General features: G+C 34.7%; 1 protein-coding gene and 1 non-coding gene across 3 annotated transcripts in view; both read right to left on the reverse strand.

Annotated features, from left to right (window-relative positions):
- LOC149085433 (trafficking protein particle complex subunit 13) overlaps nt 1–22746 on the reverse strand; it is a 103097-nt gene that overhangs the window by 68609 nt on the left and 11742 nt on the right. For both annotated transcript variants that reach the window (XM_089233432.1, XM_089233431.1), the window contains exons 2-7: nt 22166–22334; nt 17328–17412; nt 9973–10109; nt 9313–9385; nt 6688–6732; nt 6236–6366 (exon numbers count right to left, since the gene is read on the reverse strand). In XM_089233432.1, coding sequence (XP_089089558.1) covers nt 6236–6366; nt 6688–6732; nt 9313–9385; nt 9973–10109; nt 17328–17412; nt 22166–22334 — 640 coding nt within the window. The remainder of the gene's footprint in view (nt 1–6235; nt 6367–6687; nt 6733–9312; nt 9386–9972; nt 10110–17327; nt 17413–22165; nt 22335–22746) is intronic.
- TRNAP-AGG (transfer RNA proline (anticodon AGG)) lies at nt 11711–11784 on the reverse strand. Its single transcript has one exon. It is a non-coding gene; the product is annotated as a tRNA-Pro (tRNA).

A 22746-nucleotide genomic window follows, 5' to 3' on the forward strand; every position in this document is an offset into this window, starting at 1 on the left:
AGGTTACATAATCTGTTATAAAAGCAAGTTTTATTTCCTCCAGTCTTCTTTAAACAGTTTATTTGGAAATTATTGAGCTCTCATAGCTGCAGCGAGATCTGAAGTAGTCTGAAAGACATAGTTATTTTATGTTGCACAGTGAGTGAATAAAAATCAGTTTTGTCAAGCAGTTGCTACTCTCAGGTGACCTACTGGTTGTCAATACATATCCCCAGTGAGTTGACACGTTATCTACAGTTTATAAATGTACATCGGAATATTCACTACTCTAGACCTGAGCTTGAACTAGGATTTTTGTGGGGGGGGAGATGATTTTGCTCTCCACCACTGTGAAACTTCATATAATTTCATAAGTGTTTTTTTTTTCATTTTCTCCAAAAATATACTGCTGCCTGAAATTTGTCACCCCTTTGCCATCATTTTAAATCTGGCCATGCTCTAGACCAGCGTTTCCCAACCTTTTGAAATTTGCAGCACGCTTGGGGCACCCTTCCTTGAATACAGAATACAGTTAACTATGACAAAAATCAGAGTAAAAATACATGAATAGAGTTTTGTTTGATTAATCATTAATGCGAAACTTTTTATTTTTTGATTTATGCTTAGGGGCCATCAAGTATTACGTAAGCAAATTTTTAGCCATTTTTGACCCCCCCCCCTTGTCAGCATAAGTCAGAAAAACGCTGACCCCCTCCCCCCCGTCAGCAAAATTTCGTCATCAGCTCTGCCCCTCTGAATCCTAACTCATATTTTCATAAAGGGTGGTTGATGACGTAAGCATTATCCAAACCCCCCCCCTCCCCCCTTGTCAGCAAATCGGAACCCCCCCCCCCCAGTGATGATGACTACAAAAGCCTAGGATTGATCTCCATGACCAATAAATTGGTGGTCAGCTGAAGTTGGTTTCCAACTTTGAGCCATAAATTGTTAGGTTCATTGTCCCTTGAGGTGAAATTCTGAATTGGTGATGAAAAAATGCAAATTAATTAATTTTCCAATTGCAATGCTGTAGAACTTCATTTAATTGGTTCGAAGCATCATATGTATGTACGGCATAAAAGATATTCATTCAATTATGATGCCGTTAATAATCAAACAGGGTACATGTTGCAATGCTGAAGTTTCCGAAGTATAGTTCTCACAGTAGTAGCATCCAATAACTTCATCTTGTTCAAAACTATTTAGGTGTTTTTTGCTTCTGTATTATATTTTAGATACAGTCAAATCCTGTTTTAATGAATATAGAGCATTACAGCAAAAATCTCGTTATAACAAACTTTTCTATAATCCCCAAATAAGTTTACATAGAAACAATGTATTGTGAATTCTGATAATACAAAATGAAAAATCTGTTATAACAAATTCAAAAACAAGTTTCTGGAAATCAACAGAAGAGTACAGAATATTCCAGAAATGATCCCATAAAATCGGTTTCTGAGAATGAACTGTTGGGGAAGAAGGCTTGTTCTTCTATAGCTTGAAGGGGTGCAGCAAGAAAATTTAGTCAACAGGGTGAGTGAAAAAGAAATAAAATCTGTGGTAAGCCACTGCTATGCATTAGGAGTCGTTCAAGTATTACGTAAGCAACTTTTTAGCCATTTTTGATCCCCTCCCTATCATCAAAATTTCATCATCAGCTCTGCCTCTCTGAATCCTAATGCATATTGGTGGGATCAGAGATGTATACCAGGGGCATAGGGGGGACTCGTGCTTCCCCCAACAATCAAAAATTTATTTTTAATTGAAATTTTGGGAGAAAATACCTTTACATGCTATTATAATCAATTTCTGTTAATAATCAATGTTATTTGAAGGCCATGAACTTAAAATTTATCTTTAATAAATTCATTGCGATACCCACCCTCTAAGTCATATAATGATGAATCGCATAAACGCCCTTGGACCAAATATGGCCCTGGGGGATATCTGATGCTGCCTGCCCTAATTTAACCTAATTTTATAAAAATGAACACACTATAAGCGCCATACTTACAGATCGATTAAATGTCCCATAATTAATGCTAGAGCATTTAAGCAGCCCGTGGCACATTTTAAGATAACTTAAATGACCCAGGACACAGTTCCAGAACACTTAAGCGATCCGTGACACATTTAGAGATGACTTGAGTGACATGTGAAGTAGTTTTAGAGCACTTAAGTGCCCCCAGTGAGGTTCTACATCACTCAAGTTACCCACGGCACGTTCTCAGATTATTTAAGTGATCCATGGCATATAATTACGGATCACTTGAGTGATGTATGGCACAGTTCCAGAGCACTTAAGCAGCCCAGACACATTTCCAAATCACTTGGATCCACGAAACATTTAGAGATCACTAAAGTGGCTCTTGTAGGGCACTTGTCAATAGGGGAGGATGTTACTGCAAGTGCCCACAAACTATCTGAAAGGTTTTCTCATTTTTGGCGCACAGAGTAAGATGCCATTAAGAATATTTGATATTTTCATAAAGGGTGGTTGATGACGTAAGCATTATCCAAACCCCCTCCCTCTTTGTCATCAAAAATATTATTAGTTTTTAATATTGCCAGCAGGACCGTCATTTCAACTTTTTCCAGGGGGGGGGGGGCAAAGAGCATGTACTAAAGGTACGCATGTATATATATATATATATATTTATATACCATTTGTAGTGTACTTTCAAAAGCCAGGGGGGCAACGCCCCCCCCCTAAATGCGGGCCTGATTGCCAGCATGTTTGCTTTCTTTAAATTATTGTATCATTTTAGTGCTTAGCGAAGCCTGCAGTTTCAAATGCTCAACACAAAGCAAGTTAAAAAAAGCCACAGATTTGAGAAATAATGAAGCAAAAATTCACTTAATTTATTTTGCAGTCTGTATTTTACATTTAATATGTTCTGTGAGTAAAATTTGAGGGGAATTAGAAACTGATATAAGAAAGCTGACAAAAAAAATAAAGTTAACTGGCATTGTAATCGTTGATTTGTTAATTTTTGACTTTGTGGTTAAAAAGTGACATTTTAATAGTGACATTTTGGTATATCATGGTAAGTGTAGTACAAAAAATATGAATACAATTATTTCAGAAAATAAGCATTAAGGTGTCCAATGTGTGCAAAGATTTAGAAAGCATGAAAGAGTTTACGACAACTGTCAGCAACAAATCTCGTTATACAGACGTACAAGCACATAACACATTATTATGATGGCAAGAAAAACCTGAAAATCAGGTTTCTCTCATTCACTGGTGGACACTTATTTCTGATGTCCATTACCACAACATCAGAACATGTGAATTTTCACAACTAATCACACATAATAATACTACATGTAAATTATGTATTATGAAATTTTCCCGTTTCATGAAAATGGTTTTTATATTCAATGTCCAAATTGTAATCACACTAATGATGTTCACTGAAAATATGAACTGTTGCATGTGCACAAATTCAATCTTTCTTGTATGCTCAATATATTCCCATTGTTGATATGTTTTCCTTTACCATCGCACAACCTAGATTACGTTAAAAGAAAACTTTATTCATACCACTTATTTCTATTTCTAATGTAATTAATTGAAGGATAATTTCACTGAACAAGAAACAAATAATTATTTAGGAAAATGTAATTGAAATATATTAAAATAAATAAATATAACTGGTAATGTAACTAAGCTACTCAATCTAGGTACTGAAGTTATGAAATAGGCTCCCCCACTTTAGTGAGTGCGCAGGTGTAACTATTTATCACTCTATCAACATCATTTCACACATCCATTCCTCTGAATACGAGAAATTTGAGAAGTTTGAAAGATTCTAAAACTAAGTGAAATTTATCTGAACATCTTTACATAAATATGTCTTTCTCGTACCTTTTTTGGTATCTTAAATATTTGTCTTTTTCATCTTTTAGTCACCTGTAATTTATATATTCTTTTAAATTTTTGGATGAGTAATGGTAAAATTCTGGAAATAGTTTGCTACACATATCGACATCTATCTATTGTACACAATGAATTACTGTGTGGTGTCAGAAAAAATTACATTATGCATTTACACTAATAATGTTATAGAGCCTCAGTGTCTTTATATTTTTAAGAAAAGTTTGTGTTTCATTTTTGCTCGTCATTGCTTATTTGTTTAATTTTTAGATGAGGAGAGAAAGCTTGGTTTGTAGGATACTAGCTACATACAAATTTATTTATTAAAAGGAATCAATGTGTGTATTTTATTGGTGGTTATTTATCCTAATGTTGTGATGCTTTTATACATTTATTAGAATTTTAAGATTGGCTTATTATTGGCCGAGGGCTGCAACTGGGGGAGGGGGGAGGGCATGTTGGTCTGGTGCCCCAGGCGCTGGACCAGACGGGGTGCAGAATTCATCCTTTAACTGTTTCTACATGCAAGAGGATACCAAAATTCTGGCTCGCCCGGGGGACAAAGTATTTTGTTGTGCCCCTGTATTGACCTATCACTGGGGTCACAGATTACGAAATATGGGTATTTACCACTTACGTGTGGACTATTTTTTGCCATAATTGTAATTTTCAATTTGCAGTTGTTGAGTTTTTATCTTGGCTCTCTTAAAGTATTGCTTTTGAATATATATATATATATATATATATATATATAATTTTTTTTTTCTTCTCCAGATTAATTACTGTTGGGTCACGCAGTTTCAAGAAAAGAACTATATTTCTATTATTTAAGCATATTTTTTTTTGTAATTCAAGTTTACTGGTACTCTAAAGCAGCGTAGTAATTAATTACTTAGTGTAGAAAAATATGTGAAATTGTGAATATGATATTTGCAAAATCTTGCTTTCATCAGTTATGTACATTATGTTTGAATATTCTTTTAATAAATAAATTCATTCACTCATTGAGCTCGTCAATTTACATTATTGAACCTGTGTGTGCTATTCAGAATTTGTAATATACTGAAGAAAATTCTGATAAAATAAATGCTCCTAATATATTTAAGAATTTTTTTACTAAATTTCCAATATCTAGAGGCAGTAGTTTATCAAATCCTTAACTTCACACAATCATTTAATATCCGGAAGAAATTTTCTTCATGTAATCTAAATTGACTATACATATTTTTGTATGCCGACTTTTATCCTAAAATTAAGGATCGGGGTAGGGGATATATAAGAATATTTTATTTTCACTAAAAACCTGAAAAAAAGTTAATTTTTTTTTTTGCTATATACTTTTGTGTTTAAGATTAATTACTTGATCGTAATCACACGAACTGTTACGAATTCAACCTATTGTTTACCAATAATTTTGTGAAACGTGGTTTATTTCCCGTAGTAAAAATCTGTTCCTTGAAATTCATTTTTCCCACAAATTGAATTTTCCATACGTATTTGCCACCCATTTTTAGCGCGCGGGGAATTCTGTTTGTTAGGTTGCTATGCCAGATTTACTGACGCGATTGTTTTTTCCCTCTGTTTGGCGGTCATTTCCGAAGCGACGATTTCGTGCAGCAACCCTGTTGGACTTCGGCGAGGACCAGAATGCCTGATGGTTCCGCTCGTATATTAAGGTGTCTTAGTAATCGGTAGGACCCGGGTTGTGATGTCACAAAGATATGTTTCAGGCTTGTAGTATCTAGGTGGCTTTGGCAGTATCACCCCGTGGGGAGCAATGGAAAGGTCTAGGGGGTGGTAGAAGCTTAGGGTTTATTATAAGATCCTATGAGTTGACTTGAGTTGGGGGGCAATGAGAAGAAATTTTTGAAGAAGGGGGTGATGGTATGAAAAGTTTGGGAAACTGATCTAGGAAAAGTAAATAAGTAATTTTTTCCTTGGAATCAAATTCTGCTACAAATTTTTTTAGCAAATATTAAAATTTAAAAAATTGGAAATTCCTTTATAACAAAATTTCATTATAATGAAGTGATTTCTACAGTCTCTTGGAGTTCATTATAACAGAATTCGACTGTACATTTACATGCATCATTCAATATACTTGTTCCTTATTTTGCATGTGTATGTCAGAAAATTTTGATTGTGCATGTCCAAAACAAGAAGGCTGAGTTTTCAAAAAGGTGGAAATAAGTTTCTCAAAAATTCAAAATCTTAAAGAACCTTCTGAGAATTGCACCAATTTAATTTTGAAATGATTATGACAAACAATCTTTATTTCAAGTACAAAATAATTTACACTTATTTCATATACAAAATGGCATATTGTATCTAATTTAATTAATAGATGACTATGTTATTAGTTAACACTGTATATACCTATGTGTAGATCCTACAGTATTCAACTGTTGTGATGTAAAATCCAGAGATGGTTCCAAAGTAACTTTTTCCAAACACATGAGAGATGAAGTGATATTTTGTAATTGAGCCTCAAGACATATCTCATCAGTCTAAACAGAGAAAGATTTTAAATTGAAAATCAGTGCATATTTAAATTTTAAATATCCAAATATTTTAAATCAAATAACTGATTATAATATCCTTATAATACCAATAATTTACATAATTTTCAAATTTTCATTTATTTTTGCTAAATTTCTTGATTCAAAAATATCTCCGATGTAACAGGAGATATGTTTATGCTAGTACTGTGATACTTATTGAATTGGAATTCCACTGTGTATATAAATAATTTCTCCCGTTTGTCCTAAATACAACATGAACTTCAAAAAAATTCCATTAATAAAATGAAAGATATAAATTCCCTTTACCTCTGCATTATAAAACTTTGTTTTGATGTCTAATGGTTTAGAAACCTATGAATAAAAAAATACTTGTTAATGAACACATGGCAGATTGGTCTGATAGAACTTCTTGATAACTGATATGAAAACACATACAAGAAAAACAGTTCAAATTTTTTAACAGTTCAAATATCAGGCAAATATCTCATAGAAAAAGAGGAAATACAGCTTGAAGAGAATATTATCTTATTTTGTCCTAAATAATTCAAAAGCAAGTAATATTTCCCAAAATAGTGTTAAAAATATTCAAGCAAATTGATAGTAAAAACATGAAAGAAGATATAATACAGGGTGGGCAAAAAGTCAATAGAAACTTAAAAAAATCATAAAAACCGGAAAAATAAGGGAAATAAAATATGGTTTGCAGGGTTATCATCGCTAGGTCATGGGAATTCTTTAAGACAGGAAAAATAACTAAAAAAACAGTCGATAGGTGGCACTGACGTACACAGGTCAAAGAAAAGATACGCAAATAACGAACAAAATGCCTCTAAATTGTTTATTACAGCAATATGTGTTCCACATGACACAGGATAACACATTGCAGACGAGTCACACATCCAGCAATGGCAAAGTGCAGCAGATCCACATAGACAGTTCACAATGGTAGCGGATTAGGAGAGCAAGTTCTTATAACTTTCTCATTTGCATATTTCTACCGAAGTCGCTCGTACCAGCGCCACCTATCGGCTGTTTTCAAGTTATTTTTTTCCTGTCTTAAAAAAATTCCAATCCCTGCAAACCGTTTCTATATCGGTTTTTTTTTCGGTTTTTATTCATTTTTAAAGTTACTAGACTTTTTGCCCACCCTATATTATTAGGTTGGAAAGAAAGTATCCAGAAAAAAAATTGTGACTTGCAGTAAGCATTTTGAATCAGTATGATTGAAAAGAGTATTACAGTGCACCGCAAAAGTTTAGACACTTGTGAAAGTTGCTCTTAAATTTAAAAAAAAAACTCAATTATTGAATAACAAAGATGATCAGATAATATAAGTCTCTTTCTAAAAATATTATTCTAACATTTGAATATCAAAAACAATACAGTAATTCATAATAAAAATAAGTTTTTGCGAAAAAGGTAAAATTCATGTTTACAAAAGTTTAGACGCAATAAATAATTTTTGTGATGGGTCATCAAAACATGCAAATTTGTCACTAAAGACGCCATCACTGTGCAGTATTTATGTTCTCCACACGATGGCATCAGTTACTTCAGATGTTACGATCTACAATGAGCAGTTCTGAAAAAATAAGTAGAATATAGAGGGCGTGATATTGGAAGGGTACTCTTTTGGAAATTGGCAGTTATCTTAAGCATTCTAAAATGTCTATCTACCGAGTGTTATCTGGAAGCGATACATAGTGCCCAACAATAGTCAGGAAGGCCATGCGTTACAGATAAAAGACATGACAGAAGAATTCCAAGACTGGCATCTATGCAAATGATGCTTACTTTTTTGAAGAGGTTACTGCCGGTGATCTGCAAACATGTACAGTAACGAGTGCTCGCTATCTGGACATGTTAACTCGTTACACGATTCCCGCATTGCAACGGCAAAATGCTCTATCTGAAGTTGGGTGGATCGCAGCAATTTAAAAGCTTGCGTGGATCTATACTCTTTTCTCTTTTGAACTAGACTACTGGAATAACCAAAAACACTCTACAACAGTAATTTTAGTATTTTAAGTAAATTTAGGGTATTGAAACTGAAGGCCCTAATTTTTTCCAAGCAAAAATTAAATTATTATCGAAATTTCCCATTTATTTGCTGAAGAAGAAAAGAGCTTATTTGGAAAAAAATTGCAGCTACTATTATTCTGCAGCCCGATGCAATAAATTTTTTTACCATGAGCCGCCACTGCATTCTACCTCAGAAAAACTGTATACATCTGCACCCTGCCCTGGCCGATCTCACAGCACACCCCTTTAGGAATTATGGCTCAATTTGGCACTGTTTGATTTCCAAACTTAAAAATATTGTTCCTAATGGAACCATGGCCTCCAGGTTATTAGAAATAGATAATTAAACAAAATTCAAAATATTGCGAGAAAATATCAATGATATATAATTAGATTCTTTCACCTTAAAATGCTAATTTTTAAGGTTAGCATCACAAAGATTTTTTGAAAGATATTTTGTTTATCCTTTCTATGGTTCCCCCCTCCAGGACCATCTTAAGGATATCATGGGCCCCTGACCAATTAATTTTTCTGAGGCCATATCTGACAAATTCTCGAAAATCTCAACAAGATCTCATTTTTGTGTTCAGGTACTGCCCTTCTTCTAAAAATGAAACGGACAATGAAGGAATATTATTCTAATTGAAATTGAAATGTTGTAAATCTGTTACTCGCTGTAGAAAGATTTATTTATTTTTTCCAAATGGGAGACCAGCTCGTATTTGTGCCTTGAAGTTAGGGAAACCAGCTTTGTATAGCAATAAATAATCACATTTGTGGCAGTAGGCATTATTAAATACATGTCACAATGAATTGTGAGTTTTTGCCAAAATCCAAGCATTGACAGTTAGTACACAGGTATGAAAAAGCAATAAGCATAGACAACCTGTTAAAAAAAAAACTACTCACTTGAAATTTGAAAAACTTTCGGAAGTGTGTTTTTTCTTCATTTTCATTCATATAACTGACAGTGCATGCTAAACTGAAAACAAAGCAAGAAATTTTTCTATAAATATTTGTAGGTGAATTACAAATATTGTACCTTTATATTTTAAAATATTATTCTGCCTCTGGAATAAAATTCTGACAGAAAACCTTTCCTGCCTGAGGCTAAACTTCTACCCAGGGCCACAACTAGATGCTTGATCACTGGGGCAAGTGAGCATTTTGGCGCCCCCTTATAATGTTGAAGGTAAGATTTGTGAATGAAATTTGCACCCCCTCTGGTTCAGTGCACAGGGCACGAAACCCACCTGTTCCCCCTAGTTGCGGCCCTGCTTCATTTTGCAATCAATATCACCTCTATCATTTTGTAATCAATAAACATTTTTACACTTTCCATTTTTATATGTTTTGCATGAATAATAATCATTATTGGTACATATCACACAGTAGATAATACTTATGCCTAGCAGAAAATAAAATTTGATAAAAAAAATTCTGTACAAAATTTCTACCATTTAAAACCAAATTAAAATAATTGTGTATAAAATAAATGTAAAAATCAGAAAAACCTTGAAATTGTTTGATATGAGAAAATTTTTTTGGTTATAGATTTTATCAAATTACATGTGTGTGCCTATTTCCTTCACTTCATGATTAATAACATCATCAAAACTGGCATCAGGTTGTAATTCAGATATAAGACTGCATTCAGCATGATGGCCAACCAACATAAGCTTTTGTGCTCCTATTTGTAAATCTGCCTGAAAAAAAAGTTAAATTTTGAGATATTTTGTAGAAGTAGTGTTTATGCAAATGATTCAAGGTTTTTAAAATATAAAAAGCTTTTACTAGTAGTTTCAACTAAAGCAGTGTTTCTCAACCACATGGCCCTGACATTTGTCAAACTGGGACATGAGTAGCACCATAGCATACCTACTTCGGGGCCCCTCAAAAAGGAAAAAAATTATGTGAAATAAGTATACATTTTTTGTGAGGCCTGCATTAGGCTCGGGGCACCGGTTGTCCCAGCCTAATTACGTCCCTGGCCGCGAGTGATTCTTCACACACACACATTTCATTTTTCCCATTTTTAACCAAAATTTTTTACCTGATTGCAGGCTTCCAGGTTGAGAACCTGAACTAAAGGATATACAGTGAGAACCCAATTTTACTTGCTAGAAATCTGTGAACATCAGACGAAATTTCTACTTTTTCAGCCTCTGGAAATCATGTATTTTTTAATCTGTCATACTCAAGAGTTTATGGAAAAAGGTCATCAACTCATTTGCTTCACACATATAATCTCCTACTTCATAAATTTCATGAGCTCAATTCACTCCTGATCATATCAACATTCATGGCCATCGAAACTGGTTTTTAGGTACCAGTACAATACTGACTTTGGTGGGATTTTGTTCAGAAATGGGTGGAACTATAGTATTTGAACTTGTAGGAACTACAGTTGAACCCAAATTTAATGCCACCATTCATTTTGCAAAATTTTGTTGCTATGAAGTGTTTGGCATTATATCGAATCACAATTTTACACATACGTGTATAGCCTAGAAATTGAAGATTTGTTTACTGAAAATTCTTGGCACCAAGCAGGTTTTGCACAAAATCGGGAAGGGGCGCTATAGCAGGGTTTGATTGTACTTGGACCAGTCACAATATAACCTCAAAGTATTTTCTTTACCTTAGAAACAACCGCATACATTTCACATTTGGCACAGAGCCACCATTGATGTGAACAGATTATTTCACTTCCGATAGTTAATAAGAAACAGTCACCATTTTGAAGTATTCTGCACTTGATAAGGAACAATAAAAATTTACTGAATTTGCTTGTGGATGCATGCAGGTTACAGCAATGTTTCTCAAAATATGCATCACAGCTCCTAGGGGCATTGCCAATCTTTGTGAAGGACGTCACGATGAACTGGAGATATTCATTTGTGTGTGTCTGTGTTTTGAAATGGTTCTCTTTTATAAGTGAAAATATCTAAAAAACTATTCTGGGGAGCCACAGATGACTCATGAATTGGGTAAGGGAGCTGTGGGTGACAAAAGTTTAAGAACTCCTGGGTGGATATAGGAAATGGTCTGGCTGTCTTTGTTTTTTCACCAAAGGTAAGCACACAATCAATTACCACTACTACTACTAAGCCACACATGCACCTCGTCCATATTCCTCTGCGTAACTTCTAATAGTACATATTGGAATGTGCATGTATACATTGTAAACCTGATATGAAGTTTGTTAGTGCTATCATCTGCCATCAATTTTTCTAACTATGAGTGAAGTACGACTGTTTTTAACAGCTGGCTGATGTGAAGATATATGAAAGAGAGAAAATTCAACTGCCCTTGCTGGGAATCGAAGCCACGTCCTTTCACTTCCTGGGTGAACGCCCTAGACCACTAGACTACAAAGGCAATGAATATCTAAATCTTTCCTTGGAGCTCATGCGCACTGAACGGGACTGTACATGGACAATTGTTCGACCTAACTCAGGCCAAAGCTCACAATTGCTGACATTGCCACTAGATGGTGACTTATCCAAAGCTCACAATTACTGACATTGCCACTAGATGGTGACTTATCCAAAGCTCACAATTGCTGACAATGCTACCAGATGACGACTTTGGCTTGAGTTAGGTCTGACCGTCCATGTATGGTCCCGTTCAGAGCATACGAGTATCAGGCAATTCCAGTGTTCCTGAACAGGAAGAGCCAGATTAAGACAATTTAAAGCCGTAAGCCCTTGAGTGATTTTTTTGCCGCCCCCCCCCCCCATAAGTACATTTTACTGAATATTAAATGTATCAACTAAAAAAAAAAATAAATAAAATTTTAATGTTTAGAAGTGACTAATATCTAAGGCAAGATATGACATGAATATTTTATTTTTTTATATATAATTTTTGACAATTATTGTGAATATTTTATTTTTTTATATATAATTTTTGACAATTATTGTGAATATATAATCTTTTGACGTACACATTTAATTTATTCACCTATTCCCCCACTTTCTCTATTTCTGCAAAGTCTTTGATAACATCTTGAAAACTAATGCTACGTAACACATCTGCTGTTAATGGGTTATAAAGATTTATACATTTTCCTGTTCTGTTCTTACTCTGTAAACATTTTTTTTTACTTTATGGAAATTGTATGAAATCTCTATCCAGCAAAACTTAACCACTAATGTGAACTCTTCTTTTGTGTGAGCAAAAACTGGGAGGGGGGGGGTGATGGTCCCTCCTAAGAGCTGGGTAATACGGAAAAAATTTGTCTGTACTACAAAATATGGTATAATATTATAAACCTACACAAGTAGTTACACCTTCCAATCTCTTTCCATTTCAACTCACTCCTCGGGTTAGTAGGCAGTAAATCACTCAGCGATAGGCCTGAGTTGCTGTTAAATTGTCCTGTCCCTCCCTACACATCACTCTAGATCTGCACCTGTTATTATGTCAGTTTTGTGATAATAATCTTTAACCATACAATCTAGTGCCCTTAAAATTTTAGGATAAGATTTCAAGATTGTTGTTGTGGCCATAGCAAGAATAGAAGCACATTGCTTCTATTCTTGTGTCAGGGAAGGATTGGTATATTTAGTAGATAAACAAGTGTATTTCGAGATACTGTTCAAATATATTATATACAGTGATACCCTGACTCAAATTTGAAATTTATTATTGCACACACACACACACATATGTACAACATATAATACAGACGCAATATACAAAAAACATATATATTACTCGAAGGGATTACATAATCCGTCCAGGGCATATCGATAGTGCAGTATATATTGGGGTTGACAACAGACCAATGGTGTCTATAATTAAGATATAATATTCAGTCCTCACATTACATTCGTAAAGAGAGAAAAAAAGATGCATGTATAAGGGATTATTATTCAATTGTGTTGATTTTGTTTATGAGTAGTTTTTTGAATTTGTGTAGTGATTTTTCCGTTTTTATTTTGTCATTCAATCTATTATATTCTTTAGGTGCTATGTATATGAATTGTTTTTGTATTATGGTTTTGTTTGGCGTATTGAATTTCGTGTTGTCTTGTTTGTCTCTGCTGGTGTTTAATTTTGAACCAATCGGGATTTTTCTGAATAAAGAATAATATTTTGTAAAGATACAGTTTATTGATGTCAAATCTATAATCATTGTGACAGTCCTGGATTATATTTATTTTTTCAGATATGTTGATGTCGCGGTGTCGTATTCTCTCCGAAACAACGTATAAATAATAGAGAAGAGAAATACGTATGTGAAAACTCCTTTTTAACTTCTTCTACGACTAACGTAGTGTGTGGACTACTTTTTATTTTTTTTATCACTCTTCTCGATTATACATGCCATTTTCACATATAGGCTAAAGCCTGATTTTTCAATAATATTACGGTGCCGCTACTTTACAATGCCACACCACCACTCCCCCTCCAGCAATTTTAATTACGGTACATATAAGAGGTATACTGAAAATAATGCATAAAATATGTGGTAAATATGTACAAAAAATATTACGGCATCAAAGTTACACTATTTGCGAAATTTTCAAGAAAATAAATGTATATGTCTAGAATAAATATATATGTTCACTGAATTCAAAACTTGAACCTTACAGTGGGTTTCAATAAGCGACCACTACGAGAGCGTTGGGGTTTGGCCTTCTCTGGTTCATTTACAATCAGCGTTTTATCGCGAATGGTTTGAGAGTTATTTAGAACATATGCTGGTTTTAGTCTGTCTATTGATACAGTCACTTGTTTGTCCTTTATTTTTATAATAAAATATTTTTCTGTACGGCTTTGCACTGGATATGGCCCTTTGTACAGGGATTCGAGAGATTTACGAACCCTGTCTACTCATAAGAAAACTTGTGAACATGTTTTCAAATCTCTATGTACAAATACTGGAGGCTTTGAGTTGTATAAAACTTTTCTTGGGCCAAGCTGTTCCATTTGCTCTTGAAGTTTACCAATGAACGTCTCTGATGTTGTTTTCACTTCAGGTTCATCGAAAAATTCTCCAGGAATCTTGAGGGATTGTCCATACAGCATTTGTGCAATGGTATTATTGGAATCAGGTGGAACGGCACATCTCAGACCAAGCAGTACTGTAGGCAAGCTGTCGGTCCAAGTGATCTTGTTATGAGCTTTCAATGTTCGATGTAATTGTTCAATTTTTCCGTTATTTTGACGGTGGTAAGCTGTCGTATGTTGCAATTTTATTCCACAAATTCGAGCTAAGTTATTGAATGTTTCTGATGAAAATTGTGTTCCACGATCTGTGACCAGACGTTGCGGGCATCCAAATCGTACAATCCAATTACTGTACAATGCTTTTGCGACTGTTTCTGCGGATATGTTTTCTAAGGGAACAACTCATAGGCGAAGATAAACTTGGAAGTCTGGGGGGGGCAAGGTCATTATTGCTGGGGGGGGCATGATGATGATGATGATGTCAATTAATATATACACATATACATTAGATCTGCCCACTACATTTTGACCCCCCCCCCCACCCCGTATATCCACCCCTGGAACAACTTCCATCCAATTCGTGTAACGGTCTATGCAAGTCAAGCAATAAGCATGTCCATTTGAAGGAGGCAAGGGACCAATTAGATCAATATGGACATCACACAATCTTTGTTAAGTTTCTGGATATTCACTGAGTGAAGACTTGGTAAGACGAGTAACTTTGTTTTTCTGGCAAGGCAAGCATGATTTCGTCCATTGTCGTACATCTTTCTTGATGTTTCGCCAGATGAATTTTGAAGACATCAGTTTTACTGAAGATTTAATTCCTGGGTGAGAAAATCCATGGAAATGTTGGAATAGTCCCATTCGATGCGATCAGACAGGATGCTTACGTACCTGTCACCTGTCAGAGTCGTATCTAGACGTATCAGGGGTCCCATATCACGCCAACTGCACACGCTCCATACCATCACAGAGCCTCCACCAGCTTGAACAGTCCCCTGTTGACATGTAGGGTCCATGGATTCATGAGGTTGTCTCCATACCCATACACGTCCATCAGCTCGAAGCAATTGGAACCAAGACTCGTCAGACCAGGCAACCTGTTTCCAGTCCTCAACAGTCCGATATCGGTGTTGTCGGGCCCATGCGAGGCGTAAAGCTTTGTGTCATGCAGTCAGCAAGGGTACACAAGTGGGCCTTCGACTCCGAAAGCCCATATCAATGATGTTTCGTTGAATGGTTCGCACGCTGACACTTGTTGATGGCCCAGCACTGAAATCTGCAGCAATTTGAGGAAGGGTTGCACGTCTGTCACGTTTAATGATTCTTGTCAGTCGTCGTTGGTCCCATTCCTGCATGATCTTTTTCCAGCCGCAGCGATGTCATGGATTTAATTTTTTTTACCGGATTCCCAATATTCACGGTACACTTGTGAAATGGTCGTATGTGAAAATCCAAATTTCATCGCTACCTCGATGATGCTATGTCCCATCTCTCTTCGCCGACTATAACACCACGTTCAAACTCACTTAAATCTCTATAACCTGCCATTGTAGCAGCAGTAACCGATCTAGCAACTATGCCAGACACTTGTTGTGTTATATAAGCGTTGCCGACCACAGTGCCATACTTTGATTGGTTCCATATCTCTTTATTTGCATACACATGCCTGTACCAGTTTTTTTGGTTCTTCAGTTTACATAAACACATTCGACATACACTTTTGACCCCAAGGGACATGCCTGTCCTCCCAGTAGGTCTAAAAGGGTTTCTCCGTGGATTATTTTTCTGAGCAACAGCCTATTATGGTTGAATAGTGTCTAAATGTGATAGTGTCGTTTTAAGAAGATTCAGACCACTTGGATGACTAAACAACTTGGAAACAGACAGTAAAATCACATTTTTTCACATCAAATTTTCAAACCAGAAGTTCATGAAAGTAATTTTTCATCAGCAATTTTAAGTAGTAAAAACAATGTTTTTTTTTGGAAAATTTTTATCCACTAGAAGTGAGGATTCTTGAATTGCAGAATTTATGTGTACTTTATGGAACATCCAAGGCCATCCTAATGCAAGTTGCACCCATGGCTTCCACAAGAGTGGAACTCGCAGGGCGATTAGTAAAGTCTGTTTTGGGGGCCCACCAAAGGTCCCAGTCTAGGGACCTGGCTCCAGAATGTGGGGGGGGCCATGGTCTCACCTGGCATGGCACAGGGATCTTATTTTCATAGGGACTTCCCTGATAAGATCTTGCACGCGATGGTTTATGACAATAAATATGTTCTGCATAATTAAGAGGTGGTATCTAACCCTCTTTCATTTTGCCATGGAGCAATGATACTGTTGAGATGGCAGTAAGGACATACTTTTTTGAATAAATATTCAAAAGTTTGTTAGAGTTTTCTAGCCTCCTCATCATCAAGGGTTCCGTGGAACAGCCTTATAACTACCAAGGGTTGTGCGAGAAGTTTTACATTGGAAACCTGTACCATGTTACTACATGTTATTTGGATACTTTTTCTAATGGGGAGTAGGCCTCTAGGATCAATGGTTCGCCAGTAAATAGATATACACAAGTACATTTATTCTTTCACCAATTTGAATTAGACAAAGGGAAGGAAAAAATATGTATTTCAAGCACCTATTCTTTTCCCTCATTTTAAAAATGCAAACAAAGGTTAGTTGCTTTCCACACTCTGTGACTTTCTGCAACTAAAGAATGAGTTTTACATTCCAGTCAGATGAGATTGATCTGAGATCTTTGCTAGTGGTAAGGAACCCTGCTCTAGGGGAACCTTGAAGACAAACAAGCAAATCACAAATATAGTGTAAAATAAGATTTCCTAAGTTAAGCCTTTTATAACTTCCATAAATTATTTTTGCAAGTTTATCAGTCATTCTAATTTTTTGAGAATGCTTATATAATATTAAATAAATATAAGATCATAAAATAATCTTACCTGAACAGAAACATTCTTGACAGTGCACTGACTGTTATTATGAACACTCATATAGCAAGAGAATGTCTCGCCCAAATATATGTTTCTACAAAAGAGAATTTTTTTTTTAATTCTTTAGCAATAAAAAATCTCTGGAGAGTTCATTATTTTCATTTAATAAGAGGAAGAGAGTCAGAATGACATTTTTTTTTTTGGAAGACTATTCCTTCTATCTTTATAGTGTGTTTCTGATTTACTTTGCAAAGAAGCACTTTATATACAGTAAATCTCAAAAATTTTGAAACTAGATTTTTAACTGGTTTATATGTAACTTCGAGTTTTAAAATTTCAATTTAATTTTTACTAATCAAAATATAAAAGTTTCATTTAAACTTGGATGTTTGTTGAAAAAATGGGTCAGAGATGCAGCTGTACTCTAATTGGACCCAGGTTACTGGAAAAATTTAGGTCCATTTTGAGTGAAATTGGTTCCCTTTTGAAAAAAATTAAAGTATGCCCCCCCCCCTCCTCCCATTATTCACTAGTATCCCTGTGAATCAAATAATTCATTCCTAAAATCATGTTCAATCAAAAAGGTTCATTGAAAAAAAATATCAATTTACCCACTCATGACTAGGTTTTTTACTTTCATTGTCTACTAAGAGAAAAAGCTTGCAAAAAAGCCCATTAACACTGAGAATTTAACATATGCAATAAATCTGAAACAAATATAATTAAGTTAGATACATTTATGCGTTTACTAATAAATCAATCTACAAATTCACTTCTGATTTTTTTCCATTTTGGAAAAAAACCTTAGCTCTTTCAATATTATCTTCTGATGAAATTTAAAGCAAATCAGATTCTGATGCCTATCTTTTGATTCCCTATTCATATAAATCCTTGTGAACTGATTTCCTGGTGGAATAATATTCTTTTCCCTCCCCAATGGTCCACAACTCTGATCTACCACCACCACCATTTAACTGCCACATATTTTCACACCAGAATATGGGAGTTATGTCAGATTTTTGTTGGCGAAACTTAACAGTATGCTTGTGTGTGTGTCCAGCATTTGGCATGTCTTGTGTTCAATGGGTGGTACCAACTATAATCCAAATTGTTAACGTGTGGATTTGAAATTTAATGCATACATATTTGTGTTGTAGGTCTGTGTGATCATTGTGGCAACCAGAGGCAGATTTAGCAGCAGGTGCACCAGGCTCTGACTGCTGAAGGGCCCAAAACAACCCAATTTTACTCTTTTCTAATTTAAGGGGCCTAATATTTTCTTCTGCACCCGGGGCTTCAACCAACCTTAATCCCCTTATGGTGGCAACAGAACTTTTTTCAATGGGATAGCCAACTCAAACTTGGAAAACCTTAGAAAATTGTATTTAGCCAAACACCACTACATAATAGTGGGTTTCAAACCGAGGAGGGCAAGAAGGCCTGTGCTCCCCCCCACCCCAAGATCAAAAATTGAAATTATTTTTAAATATTGTGTTTTAAATTAAAATACTGGGGAAAAAACCCATTCTTATACAATATGTTGATTTAAAATTTTTTTTGAGTGTTAGTGACCTGAAATTTCTGTGGAAGAAATTCTTGCGCCCTTCCAAAGCTACATACACACCCCTGATTTTTGAGATGTGAAACGGTGATGACCAAAGCTCTTGAAGGCAGCAATTCTTCAAGCACTTTGATGATGACGACCGCGTAGCGGCTAGATGACAAAACTGGATATTAAAGGTAGAGTTCCCCCAACGATCTCAAAATTTTTTTTTAAATTTGAACAGAAGTTAAAAAAACTCCAAAATTGGAAAATACGGTATATAGCTCCTCATTCAGGGATGCAACTAGATATCTTGTTGTCTTATTCTTCAACAACTTTTTTTCTTCTCAGAACTAGGAAGGAATGTGTCCGGTGGGGCGTATGAAGAAAATTTTTTATATGCATCTTTTTCTGAAATTCCGGGTATTTTACGCTCTACAGCATGTTAGGGCCACCTCTTTGGGTTACGGATTTCTTAAATCAAAAGATTTCAAAAATAACTGTCTCAAAGGTTTAAGTTAAACATTTAATCATGTGCATATTTTGGTATGTGATAGAATAGAAGTGTAAAGTTATCTGACTGGTTTCTATTGGATGAATGGGTCAGAGCCTTCTCAATATTTGCTAAAATTTAAATAATATTCAATACATATTGTAACATTGATCTCCAGCCCTCATCTCTCTGAACATTTTTATAACTTTAGGCCAATGGTATTTATCATGTGATAACAGTGAAAATCCAAAATATCCTTCTGGTAGGTTGTGAAATACAAGTCTAGGCAAGAACAGCACCTTTCAAAGATTTGATTGAAGACTAAAAATGATCTTGTGTGAAATTAAAAACTACAGGATTGAAAATTAAGAAAGACACGGTTCATAGAAGAATTAGAGAAAAATGGTTGTTTTGTTCACAAAGAATGGTCTTACAAGAAAACATCAAGAAGCTCTCTAGATCAAAATGAGTTCAAACTCATACATACTATGGTGACAAATGGTTTAGTGTCTTATTTAGTGATGGAAAAAAAGATCCTACTCTGGTGTGACTTAAGAACTTCTGCAAGCAGCAAAAGTAGAGCCTTAGTAATGATAAGAGCGACATTTGCTTTCAATGGTCAGGGTTCCACGGTTTTCCTAAATGGTCAATGAAACTTTGATGCTTGAATCAATAACTTTGCCCAAGACAAGAAATAATGAGAAAACACTGATACTTACAAGGAGAAATTTGGGAATATTTCACTACCTATTATAGAAGTTTTAGGAGGATCAAATTGGATATTTCAGCATGATACCATGTACATTAAAAGATCAAATGATAAAAAAAAGTTCCTTTATCATGAAAATATATCGTTTTTAGATTTGCCAGTGATAATTCTAGAGGTTAAACCCATAGACAATGTACAGAGTACATACTTATGAACAAATGTGCATGCATATAGAAAACAGTTTTCATTCATTGAACTGAGAAGTTTTATCAAGGAAGAATGACATTGACTATTCTTCTGGCCGGCTACCAACTCTGTATGATATAAAATATCTGGCGGTAAATAATATCCATTGTTTCCCATTTGGTTTACTGAAATGCTTCTGTCTGGGATTTGCCTACAGCTTGTTCTTGATTAAACTTCTGACTCTGAAACACTGGGTTATTGCTTCCTTTACAGAACTCCTCTTCCCTGTTTACCTTATTACCCTGTTTACCTTACCTGGGACACCAGTATCGATTGGTGAGGGACAATGCAAGGTTATGGTGTCGCAGGGAATTTTTCTCCAATAGGGTTGTTAATAAATGGAATAGCTTACCCCCGGAGGTAGTAAATTGTAACACAATTGACACGTTTAAAAAGAAATACGATAAACATGTTGGGGTGGATCGAGAGGCTATCCATTCTTAGAATGGGACAACCATGGGTATTCTTTATGGGCATTGTATAATGTTTTATCATGTGTATATGTTGTTTGTAATTTGTGTTAATTGCATTTTTAGTTGGGTTGCTGTATTTTTGAAACATATGACAACCATATTTTTATGGGCATCTTTTTGTCAGCCGCCTCGTTGGGCATTTTGCCTGTTGTGGCGTTGTATTTGTATTTGTATTTATTGAACAATAACACTGGTCAATGAACACACTCAGGGACTGGCAGCATTATTTGAGCACATTTCATCTTAAACTCTATTGCTTTGATTGTTGTTATCTTATGAACTTTCTGCTTTTCTTGCTCCTTAATCTCTTCTCTCACCCTATTGTTGACACTAATAGGCCTGAAGAAATATATATATGTATATGTCTCTTTTTCAAGATACTTCACCAGCTTTTTTTCAATAATTCATGCATGAATCAAATTTTTTTTGTAATGTTTTTCAACTTTAAGTGGGTACTGCTCAAAACATACTAAACTAATTTCACACTGGTTTCTGAATCCCTTGTTCATCCAGATGTTCTCTAAACTGGCTGATACTTGATACCAATTAGACCAGATGAAAATGGTTGTGTATTCAAGAATTTAAATCTTCATTTCAAGGAACTGAACATTTTTTGGTGAAAAATTTTTTTTTTGTTTTCAGGTTAAGAAATTATCAGGGTTGCTGTTTGAATAGACAATTTATTGAGAGATATTTTTCTGTACAACCAAGATGATGCCTTCCTCTAGAAATGGACAAAAATAGAAGAACCTACTCTGAAGAATAGTTCAGTTCTCTTGCATATATGACCATTATTTAGAGAAAGTAGAAGTACTGTGCTTCCACAAGAGTAGTGTAGTGCCAGTATAATAGAGATTCAACCATTCCTTCTCATCACAGACTCTATCCTTTGGAAAAAAACTTCATGCTTAATTGCTTAAATAGTTTGCAGAAATTTGAGTCTATTTCCCACAAATGAAATAATGAATCTTTTTGATGTTCATTGTCCAATTCGGTTTGGCAATTTTGGTGTGGCCATTTTACAGATCTGGGAGAAATGAATTGGATAATTCAAACTTTTTGCAGTGACTTTAGACTTTCAATAAACCAAGTTTGACTGTATTCTTTTCTCACACAAAATATTTATCTTTAAATACTATACATTTACTTTTAATACAATACGGTACATTTGTCAATGCAATGACAAAAATCCAGATTTTATAAAAATACGGGTTTCAGGTGCCAATCATCTCTTGAATTGAAATAATAGAAGAAAAAAATGATATTCTGTGATCCCTGCACTAAGGATGTAGGAAATGTAAGCACTTCCTATGTAGCTTTGTCAATAACATAGTTGAGTAGTTTACAGTGTATCTCAGAAGGGAAAAAAAAATATAAACTTACCCAAAGCTTTGTGGGAGCATCAGCAAATTTCCACAATTGAAATAGCCAAAATCTAGTGGTAGGGATATATCAGCATTGCCTACAGTGTCCAATTGTTCATGTAACAAATCATTTGAGTCACTTGTAATTGGAAAAGCTGTACATAGTGATGGTTTCGTCAATCGCATGACTAGAGGAGAATATACAATGAAAAAATCCTATATAATGATACCTTTTATAACAATAATCACCTATATAATGATACCTTTTATAACAATAATCACCTATATAATGATACCTTTTATAACAATAATCACCTATATAATGATACCTTTTATAACAATAATCACCTATATAATGATACCTTTTATAACAATAATCACCTATATAATGATACCTTTTATAACAATAATCACCTATATAATGATACCTTTTATAACAATAATCACCTATATAATGATACCTTTTATAACAATAATCACCTATATAATGATACCTTTTATAACAATAATCACCTATATAATGATACCTTTTATAACAATAATCACCTATATAATGATACCTTTTATAACAATAATCACCTATATAATGATACCTTTTAT

This window comes from Pholcus phalangioides, unplaced genomic scaffold, assembly GCF_987345545.1.
Source record: "Pholcus phalangioides strain wild (caught in Gottingen) unplaced genomic scaffold, Ppha-v1.0 ptg000007l_1, whole genome shotgun sequence".
Lineage (NCBI taxonomy): Eukaryota > Metazoa > Arthropoda > Arachnida > Araneae > Pholcidae > Pholcus > Pholcus phalangioides.